Source organism: Salvelinus alpinus, chromosome 5 (genome assembly GCF_045679555.1).
Source record: "Salvelinus alpinus chromosome 5, SLU_Salpinus.1, whole genome shotgun sequence".
In the NCBI taxonomy this organism is placed as follows: Eukaryota; Metazoa; Chordata; class Actinopteri; order Salmoniformes; family Salmonidae; genus Salvelinus; species Salvelinus alpinus.
Window position 1 is genome coordinate 8,960,527 of NC_092090.1, and position 11,076 is coordinate 8,971,602.

Genomic DNA, 11,076 nt, shown 5'->3' on the forward strand with positions numbered 1-11,076 from the left:
CATCCTCTTTCCCTTGGTTTAAAAACCCATTCGGTTCTCTCTGAGTTGGGATTTCTCTCAACTTTCTATGTGGAGATCTCTCTTTTGTTTTTGCAACGACATGGCACTTTGTCTGTTATCCTGTGAGTATTGGTTTTGTTATGGTGTTTGACTGTTTGTTTGATGGTGGGAAAAGAGGGTACCAAGACAAGTTGCCCATGGGCATACACTACCTGTAGGTAAACTGTCTAAATACACTAGTTAGAACTGGGCGGCCCACCCTCTGTATTTTTGGTTAGTTAGCTGTTGTTGAAGCAGGTAGACTAGCTTAGGGGTGTTTTTGAATGCTTATTATTTCTTTCCTTGGGTCCATTTCTCGCTCCCCTTTACCGTGTGTTTACAAATAAACCGTGAGTGTTTGACGGTAATTTAGTTGTCTGTGGTTTTTTTGTTCTCACTGTTACGTTTTCACTTATACTTTGCATGAGAAATGTTACGGGTCTCGTTACCATCCCTAGACTGCCGGGCCAAAGCGATTATTAACAACCCTTAACAATGATTGATCAGAGATCTCTACAGCATAATGTAATTTGTATTTCGGTGAACATAGTCTAATGTACCAACTTGGAAAAACACAGCTGCTGCACTTTCATCCCAAGTCAAGCAGTGAATAAACCTGTTTTTCAAGTTGCAACCTATTTCTTTAAACACAACTTCCCTTCCCCTTTAGTTAACCTGAATAAATAACAAATACAAGCTACAGTTGTGCTATTTCACAAGTATGTGGTGAATTTTAAAACGTTTTAGTACAAAACTCAAAACTAGTAACACTTGTACAGATGTAGGATCTTAATTTGATCACTCTTTTATTGCTAAGAACTGACAGTGTATTTGAGTTTTAAAAAGGCTTCTAAAGTTTGTAATTTTCACTTTTTAAGGTCAAACTTGATTTGCCCTCACACTTTATCAACCCCTACAAAAATACACATGAATTATAATTCACTTTTTCTGTTGCTGCAGGATCATTTTCCTGCTGTAGCAAAGTGGCTCAAAATGAAGATCCTACATCTGATCGCAGCCAGTCATGTTTTATGGTATGACCCAGGTGCAGACAGTGTTGAAGAAACAAAAGTTTATTCCTCAAACAGGTGCAGGCAAATGACAGGTCAAGGCAGGCAGAGGTCAATAATCCAGAGAGGGTGTAAGGTACAGGACAGCAGGCGGGCTCAGGGTCAGGTCAGACAGAGGTCAATAATCCAGAGAGGGTGTAAGGTACAGGACAGCAGGCGGGCTCAGGGTCGGGTCAGGTCAGAGGTCAATAATCCAGAGAGGGTGTAAGGTACAGAACAGCAGGCGGGCTCAGGGTCGGGTCAGACAGAGGTCGGTAATCCAGAGAGGGTGTAAGGTACAGGACAGCAGGCGGGCTCAGGGTCAGGTCAGACAGAGGTCAATAATCCAGAGAGGGTGTAAGGTACAGGACAGCAGGTGGGCTCAGGGTCAGGTCAGACAGAGGTCGGTAATCCAGAAAGGGTGTAAGGTACAGGACAGCAGGCGGGCTCAGGGTCAGGTCAGACAGAGGTCAATAATCCAGAGAGGGTGTAAGGTACAGGACAGCAGGTGGGCTCAGGGTCAGGTCAGACAGAGGTCGGTAATCCAGAGAGGGTGTAAGGTACAGGACAGCAGGTGGGCTCAGGGTCAGGTCAGACAGAGGTCAATAATCCAGAGAGGGTGTAAGGTACAGGACAGCAGGTGGGCTCAGGGTCAGATCAGACAGAGGTCGGTAATCCAGAGAGGGTGTAAGGTACAGGACAGCAGGTGGGCTCAGGGTCAGATCAGACAGAGGTCGGTAATCCAGAGAGGGTGTAAGGTACAGGACAGCAGGTGGGCTCAGGGTCAGGTCAGACAGAGGTCAATAATCCAGAGAGGGTGTAAGGTACAGGACAGCAGGTGGGCTCAGGGTCGGGTCAGACAGAGGTCAATAATCCAGAGAGGGTGTAAGGTACAGGACAGCAGGTGGGCTCAGGGTCAGATCAGACAGAGGTCGGTAATCCAGAGAGGGTGTAAGGTACAGGACAGCAGGTGGGCTCAGGGTCAGATCAGACAGAGGTCGGTAATCCAGAGAGGGTGTAAGGTACAGGACAGCAGGTGGGCTCAGGGTCAGGTCAGACAGAGGTCAATAATCCAGAGAGGGTGTAAGGTACAGGACAGCAGGTGGGCTCAGGGTCGGGTCAGACAGAGGTCAATAATCCAGAGAGGGTGTAAGGTACAGGACAGCAGGTGGGCTCAGGGTCAGGTCAGACAGAGGTCGGTAATCCAGAGAGGGTGTAAGGTACAGGACAGCAGGTGGGCTCAGGGTCGGGTCAGGTCAGAGGTCAATAATCCAGAGAGGGTGTAAGGTACAGGACAGCAGGCGGGCTCAGGGTCAGGTCAGACAGAGGTCAATAATCCAGAGAGGGTGTAAGGTACAGGACAGCAGGTGGGCTCAGGGTCAGGTCAGACAGAGGTAAATAATCCAGAGAGGGTGTAAGGTACAGGACAGCAGGCGGGCTCAGGGTCAGGTCAGACAGAGGTCAATAATCCAGAGAGGGTGTAAGGTACAGGACAGCAGGTGGGCTCAGGGTCAGGTCAGACAGAGGTCAATAATCCAGAGAGGGTGTAAGGTACAGGACAGCAGGTGGGCTCAGGGTCTGGTCAGACAGAGGTCAATAATCCAGAGTAGTTGGGAAATGGTACAGGACAACAGGCAGGCTCAGGGTCAGGGCAGGCAGAACGGTCAGAACCAGGAAACTAGAAAACAGGAGCAAGGAACTGGCGGGAGCAGGGAAACAAAACACTGGTAGGTTCTACGGACAAAACAAACTGGCAACAGACAAAGAACACAGGTATAAATAAGCACAAAGACAGGTGAAACAGATCAGGGCGTGCCATAGTCTTACATTCAAAACCTTTCATTGTGCATTCATTTTGTTTGTAGACATCTTTCACCACAACTTTTTATCCAAAATATAAGTTCTGTGAAATATAATCACCAAAACACAACATAGTGATATCTTCTCAATTGTGTTATTTTAACAACCAGTTGAGAAAAATATATTTTGTTACGTTACAGCCTTATCCTAAAACAGATTGAATAAGAAATGTTCCTCATCAATCTCCACACAATACCCCATAATGACATCACAATACCCCATAATGACATCACAATACCCCATAATGACATCACAATACCCCATAATGACATCACAATACCCCATAATGACATCACAATACCCCATAATGACAAAGCAAAAACAGGTTTTTAGAAATGTTCACACATTTATTACAAATAAAAACAGAAATACCTTATTTACATAAGTATTCAGACCCTTTGCTATGAGACTCGAAATTAGGCTCAGGTGCATCCTGTTTCCAATGATCATCCTTGAGATGTTTCTACAACTTGATTGGAGTCAACCTGTGGTAAATTCATTTGATTGGACATGATTTGAAAAGGCACACACCTGTCTATATAATGTCCCACAGTTGACAGTGCATGTCAGAGCAAAAACCAAACCATGAGGTTGAAGGAATTGTCCGTAGAGCTCCGAGACAAGATTGTGTCGAGGCACAGATCTGGGGAACCTGTCATTAGGAGCCTGTCATTACAGATCTGGGGAACCTGTCATTACAGATCTGGGGAACCTGTCATTACAGATCTGGGGAACCTGTCATTACAGATCTGGGGAACCTGTCATTACAGATCTGGGGAACCTGTCATTAGGAGCCTGTCATTACAGATCTGGGGAACCTGTCATTACAGATCTGGGGAACCTGTCATTACAGATCTGGGGAACCTGTCATTACAGATCTGGGGAACCTGTCATTACAGATCTGGGGAACCTGTCATTAGGAGCCTGTCATTACAGATCTGGGGAACCTGTCATTACAGATCTGGGGAACCTGTCATTACAGATCTGGGAAACCTGTCATTACAGATCTGGGGAACCTGTCATTAGGAGCCTGTCATTACAGATCTGGGGAACCTGTCATTACAGATCTGGGGAACCTGTCATTACAGATCTGGGGAACCTGTCATTAGGAGCCTGTCATTACAGCCATAAACAGTGATGCATATTCAAAACGCAAGATAGGCTACAGAAATAAACTGTGTTTTAAACCTGTATTTGGAGCTGAAAGTCATTCATGTTAGCAGCCAATATCAACTAGTGATATATCATGCAGTGATGCCCTCACAGGCACACCCATGGCTGCGCCCCTGATATCATGTCACTTCTCTGCAGTCCAGAGCAGGCAACATCATACTGACTATTTGTAGCAGAGGTTGCAGGAATGGACATAAAGCATGTTCTGTCTGCCCTCCACCATCACCTTAGAGGGCAGTCTGCCAGCAGAGTGCTCATGGACTGTCTGCCCTCCACCATCACCTTAGAGGGCAGCCTGCCAGCAGAGTGCTCATGGACTGTCTGCCCTCCACCATCACCTTAGAGGGCAGCCTGCCAGCAGAGTGCTCATGATCTGTCTGCCCTCCACCATCACCTTAGAGGGCAGCCTGCCACCAGAGTGCTCATGTTCTGTCTGCCCTCCACCATCACCTTAGAGGGCAGTCTGCCAGCAGAGTACTCATGGACTGTCTTCCCTCCACCATCACCTTAGAGGGCAGCCTGCCAGCAGAGTGCTCATGGACTGTCTGCCCTCCACCACCACCTTAGAGGGCAGTCTGCTAGCAGAGTACTCATGTTCTGTCTGCCTCCACCATCACCTTAGAGGGCAGTCTGCCAGCAGAGTACTCATGGACTGTCTGCCCTCCACCACCACCTTAGAGGGCAGCCTGCCAGCAGAGTGCTCATGGACTGTCTGCCCTCCACCACCACCTTAGAGGGCAGTCTGCCAGCAGAGTACTCATGGACTGTCTGCCCTCCACCACCACCTTAGAGGGCAGTCTGCCAGCAGAGTACTCATGGACTGGAAGGGTAAAGGGGCATCTGCTCTGCTCCTGCCTGATTAATAGTATGTAAGTATGTTACTCTCTCTCTCTCTCTACAAAGTAATGGGTAATTTCTCTGGTACTTAACATAGTTACCAGAAATGACCAGGTAATACAATGTATACATTATAAAGTGCTGCCTATGAGGGTATAGAATAATTTGAATCCTTCTAGAGACAGGACTGCACTTGAGTTGTTTGCTAGCAACTTAGCAACACTTTCCAACATGAGCTCTGCTTATCTACACACACACACACACACACACACACACACACACACACACACACACACACACACACCCCTATAGGAGGAAGTATGAGACAAGGTCTCCAGTTACAGTGACAAATGAGATGAAGGTGTGGCCTTCCAGCAGGTAGAGACCAGAGCACCATGGTTACCTAGAAGGATTTGCATATCCCCACGACAATAGTGGAGAGCTCTAGAGACAATACCATTGTTACAACACAGTAGGAAGCTATAGAGACGGACAGCTTGGGTTCTAGTAGAACGGAATAAACAAAACTAACCCCTCGAACTACTTCCTGGAAAACATGTTTTTTGTATGTCTGACGTCCCACTGGTGTGAAGCATACACACGTCAGACATGGAATATTCTGAGAAGTGCTGAGAGAATACATGATCAATCTGAAAAGAGTACGCCAGTATCATCAAAACATATCTTTATATACAGGACCAGTCAAACGTTTGGACACACCTACTCATTCAAGGGTTTTTCTTTATTTTGACTATTTTCTACATTGTAGAATAAAAGTGAAGACAACAAAACTATGAAATAACACATGGAATCATGTAGTAACCAAAAAAAGTGTGAAACAAATCAAAATATATTTGAGATTCTTCAAAGTAGCCACCCTTTGCCTTGATGACAGCTTTGCACACTCTTGGCATTCTCTCAACCAGCTTCATGAGGTAGTCACCTGGAATGCATTTCAATTAACAGGTGTGCCTTGTTAAAAGTTAATTTGTGGAATTTCTTTCCTTCTTAATGTGTTTGAGCCAATCAGTTGTGTTGTGACAAGGTAGGGGTGGTATACAGAAGATAGCCCTATTTGGTAAAAGACCAAGGGTGTAGGGTGCCTTGTCCTCTATATAGGGAGATGGGAGCCTTGTCCTCTATAGAGAGTAGGGAGCCGTGTCCTCTATAGGGAGTAGGGAGCCTTGTCCTCTATAGGGAGTAGGGAGCCTTGTCCTCTCTATAGGGAGTAGGGAGCCTTGTCCTCTATAGAGAGTAGGGAGCCTTGTCCTCTATAGAGAGTAGGGAGCCTTGTCCTCTATAGGGAGTAGGGAGCCTTGTCCTCTATAGGGAGTAGGGAGCCTTGTCCTCTCTATAGGGAGTAGGGAGCCCTGTCCTCTATAGGGAGTAGAGAGCCAGTTAAGCCACACCCTAACTAGTTGCACATTCACTTTACCCCAGGGAACGCTTTTACTTATCATTTAGCCGCAGGAGAGTTAACAAACTGGAAATACTGGTGGAGCAGAAGCAACCTTTGACCACGGCTGCCTTCTACCATTACATGTAGTTGTTGTATGGTACAACATGAATTGACTGAGGTTTGGACGACCTAAACCTGCCTACCTGCCTGCATGAGTATGACACAACTAGAGTTGACCGAGGAGGGACTACCTAAACCTGCCTACCTGCCTGCATGAGTATGACACAACTAGAGTTGACCGAGGAGGGACTACCTAAACCTGCCTACCTGCCTGCATGAGTATGACACAACTAGAGTTGACCGAGGAGGGACGACCTAAATCTGCCTACCTGCCTGCATGAGTATGACACAACAAGAGTTGACCGAGGAGGGACTACCTAAACCTGAATACCTGCCTGGCAGCCATCCCCAGCTAGATAGATTTCCAACATGGTGGAAGATGGCACTAAGAATGGAGGAAGAAGGTAGGTGTATTTTCATGTTTCGTCCCATCTATTTTTTTACTATAGTTTGACGTATTCAAATTCAAAGTAATATTCCGTCATACTGAAGGAATTCTATAGAACGGCATTGTACACACAGAAAGCAGGTGTTTTCACAGTAACTTAAGTTCACATGTAGGAGGATCCTTGGTTCTCAATGCTCAGCTCAGGTACAGGACGCACGGAGGTACAGACCAGGAAGCAAGCTGTTCTGCTTTTTATTTTAACGTCAAACGAACTGTCATTCCAGGAGTTAAAATACAACGTTGTTGACAATTGAGTCCCACTGAGACCAATATCTCTTTTACAAAGGAACCTCTACATAACAGGCAGCAATGAATCACATATTATTTAAGATGAATCGAAGGAGAAGAAGGATATTAGGATTGTGAACATTAGAATTTACAATATATTCCTGCTCTAGAAATAAATACAAGATAAATGTTTTCAATGTCAAACTACTATAAAGCTACATGGACATTTTCATACCAACATTTATAAACCAGCCTTGACTGCACTATGGCACCCTATTCCCTATATAGGGCACTACTTTTGACCAGAGTCCTATGCGAGGAAGGGTTGATCTCATGTTCCATTCCTCTTGAAATGTTAAGTTAAAAGATTGTGTATTTATTTATTTAACCTTTATTTAACTAGACAAGTCAGACAAGCACATTAATCAAAGTATGTATGAATATGTAGATATGTCACTAATATAATGTATATACAGTATGAATATGTAGATATGTCACTAATATAATGTATATACAGTATGAATATGTAGATATGTCACTAATATAATGTACATACAGTATGAATATGTAGAAATGTCACTAATATAATGCATATACTGTATGAATATGTAGATATGTCACTAATATCTGCATATACGGTATAAATATGTAGATATGCCACTATTATAAGGTATATACTGTACATATAAGTGTATTACTCTGTACTACCTTGTAACTACTTGTTTATTTGACTTGATTATTATTGATCTGGATTGATGCCCTGCTATGGTGAGGCAGCAAGCACACAGCCATTTCACTGCACCTTTTATACCCGCTGGAAACTGTGCGTGACAAATAAAATGTGATTTCTGTCTCTCTCTTTCTCTCCTCCCAGAAAGGAGATGGCGGAAGGCAGGAGATACTGCGGCTGGTCCCGTTTCCGTTGCTGTTTCCTCATCCTGCTCCTCACAGCAATGGTCTTCTTCTACTTCGGCGATCGGTCAGTAGAGTGGGTCCCAACACTAGACATGGCCTCAAAATGGTGGGCAGAATTCCGTGGTGGTTCACCAAGCAGATCTGGTTCTACCAACACCAGTAGGGTAGTAGTTTCCCTCAACTCCACTGATTTTACCATAGACGCTCATGAAACTGCATCTGCCAATTCAACAGATCGTCAGACTTCACTTATCCACTCTACTCAGCAGGCCATCAAACTCAACACAACACATAATGAAACTAGTTCCGTCACGTCTGCACTGACCATCATCACTAATCTGATCACAGAGGTCAAAGCAGTTCTGGCCACTCCTCCTCCGTATGTGTCCCCAGGACCGTACCATGTAGAATACCCATCAGAGTACATCTTCATCCTGGATGAGCCAGAGAAATGCCGGGAGCAGAACCCCTTCCTGGTGCTGATGGTGCCAGTGGCACCCTATAACAGGGACGCTCGTGAAGCCGTCCGCAGTACTTGGGGCAGTGAGAGGCAGGTACTGGGCAAAGAGGTCCGTCTGTTCTTCCTGCTGGGCCTGCCCAGTGGAGAGGAGACAGAGCAGCTCCGGGAGAAGGTGCTGCAGGAGAGCAAAGAGCACCAGGATCTGCTGCAGAGCGACTTCATAGACAGCTACAAAAACCTGACCATCAAGACCATGGTGATGATGGAGTGGTTGAGCTCTCGCTGCCCCAAAGCCTCCTACGCCATGAAGATCGACTCAGACATGTTCCTCAACGTGAACACCTTGGTCAACATGCTGCTTCACGCTCCAAAGCAGAACTACCAGACTGGACTAGTGGCCCAATGGGGCGCCGTTCTAAGAGACCGTAACTCCAAATGGTATCTTCCAAATGAGGTGTTTCCTGAACCGGTATATCCACCTTACGCTCTGGGCCTGGGCTATGTCTTCACCTTAGACCTCCCCAGGAAGCTGGTGGAGGCGTCCAGGCATGTTAAAGCCGTCTACATAGAGGATGTGTATCTGGGACTGTGTATGAGACACCTGGGCATCCGGCCTACTGACCCCCCCAGTGGAAACCTTTTCCAGGTTTTCCCTGTGGCTTATGACCGCTGCACCTACTCACGGCTGATAGCCACCACCACAAACAGTATCACTCACCAGGTCAACGCATGGACAGACCTACACAAACCTGGTCCTCCCTGCTGATCTCATACAGTAACAGACTGACTGATGTACCAATCCCTTCCTCATTGTTTATTCAAACACTAACTAACAAACAAACACTGCCAAAGGTTCTTTAACAAAGTACTGAGTAAAGGGTCTGAATACTTTCGTGAATAAAATATTTCAGTTTTTATTTTTAATGAATTAGCAAAAGTTTCTAAAATCCTGTTTTTGCTTTGTCAATATGGGGTATTGTGTGTAGATTGATGAGGGGAAATAACTATTTAATCAATTTTAGAATAAGGCTTTAAACTACCAAAATGTGGAAAAAGTCAAGGTGTCTGAATACTTTCCAAAGGCTCTGTATACCTTGGTGAAGAACATTAACACCCTGGAGGACCAGTTTCTTCACGTTACGTCCTTTGGGAGAATGTTAATTTTCTCTGAACCAAGGCAGACACCTTGCCTCACCGGTTTTTCATTCAAAAGCCTTTTTTAAACAACGACTGAGAGCAGCAGTTATCTGTCTAACATGGACATGGTGATGGACAGGACTAAGAAATGGATTCACCGGGTTTGGTCTGTCTGTGGTGAATGTGTGTACTACACTGAAGCAGCAGACACCCAGAACAAGTTAAACAGGTTTATTGTAATAGAGACTAGTTGGCTGTGTTTAGACAGGCAGCCCAATTCTGATCTTTTTTACACTAAAATGTTCATTTGACCAATCACATCTTTTTCAGAGCTGATCTGATGGTCAAAAGTCTAAACACAGCCGTTGCACTGCACTTCATAATCAGGTTTGCCTTTTCCCAGAGTGCATCTGTAACCTTTTACAATTTGCTATCTTAAATTTGACCCTGCTTCTAACAGCAGGAAAATAATACTGGAGCAGCAGGACATGTGGATAATTATGTGGATTATAATTCACACAATTTGTTGTAGGGGTTGATACATTTTTTTGTGAGGGCGAGTCAAGTTTGAAATGACAAACTTTAGAAGCCTTTTTAAAAGGAATATTCTCTGTGACAGAGCGATTAAATAGACAGCAGATCTGTATCAGTTCCTGATGGAAAGAAGTGAAGGGGAAACTGTGAAGGCTTTGGCTGTAGAGGCAATAGAATAGTAGACCAGGTACTTTCCCCAAAGTCACAAGTCAAATGTCCCAAAATGAAGTAGCTTTGTATGAGTTGTAGCATTTATTATGTGGTTTAGTCCAGCTATCAGGAAGAGATGCTACCTTGCATTCATTTTGCACTTGGCAGGGTCAGAGGGAATGTGGTTTGACTGAGAGTTTGTGCCAACTGCGTTGAAGACAGCTGAGACGGCATACTGAGGAGGACCTATCACTTCCTCCTTCGTTCTTGCCAGAGATGTAATCTGGTGACTTTGTAATGCATTTCCACGTTGATTAAAATGTTTTAATACTGATTATGATGATACTGATTTTGGATTAGAAGAGAGTTCAATCAATCAATCAATCAATTTTATTTTATATAGCCCTTCGTACATCAGCTAATATCTCGAAGTGCTGTACAGACACCCAGCCTAAAACCCCAAACAGCTAGTAATGCAGGTGTAGAAGCACGGTGGCTAGGAAAAACTCCCTAGAAAGGCCAAAACCTAGGAAGAAACCTAGAGAGCAACCAGGCTATGAGGGGTGGCCAGTCCTCTTCTGGCTGTGCCGGGTGGAGATTATAACAGAACTATGCCAAGATGTTCAAAAATGTTCATAAGTGACAAGCATGGTCAAATAATAATCATGAATAATTTTCAGTTGGCTTTTCATAGCCGATCATCAAGAGTTGAAAAATCACACAAACC

The 11,076-nt window shown here is 44.9% G+C and overlaps 1 protein-coding gene across 1 annotated transcript; it reads left to right on the top strand.

The window, feature by feature from the left end:
* Positions 1-6,414: 6,414 nt before the first annotated feature.
* Positions 6,415-10,683, top strand: LOC139575479 (beta-1,3-galactosyltransferase 1-like). The gene is made up of 2 exons (XM_071400478.1): positions 6,415-6,881; positions 8,028-10,683. Exons 1-2 carry the CDS (start codon positions 6,847-6,849, stop codon positions 9,292-9,294), a joined length of 1,302 nt encoding a protein of 433 aa, XP_071256579.1. The 5' UTR covers positions 6,415-6,846; the 3' UTR covers positions 9,295-10,683.
* The last annotated feature ends 393 nt before the right edge of the window (positions 10,684-11,076 follow it).

What these genes read in the sequence shown, in the direction of transcription:
- LOC139575479 (XM_071400478.1), top strand. Translation starts at nt 6,847, where the DNA reads ATGGTGGAAGATGGCACTAAGAATGGAGGAAGAAG. An exon ending in ACTAAGAATGGAGGAAGAAG is followed by an intron (nt 6,882 to 8,027) that starts GTAGGTGTATTT and finishes CTCTCCTCCCAG; the next exon opens with AAAGGAGATGGCGGAAGGCA.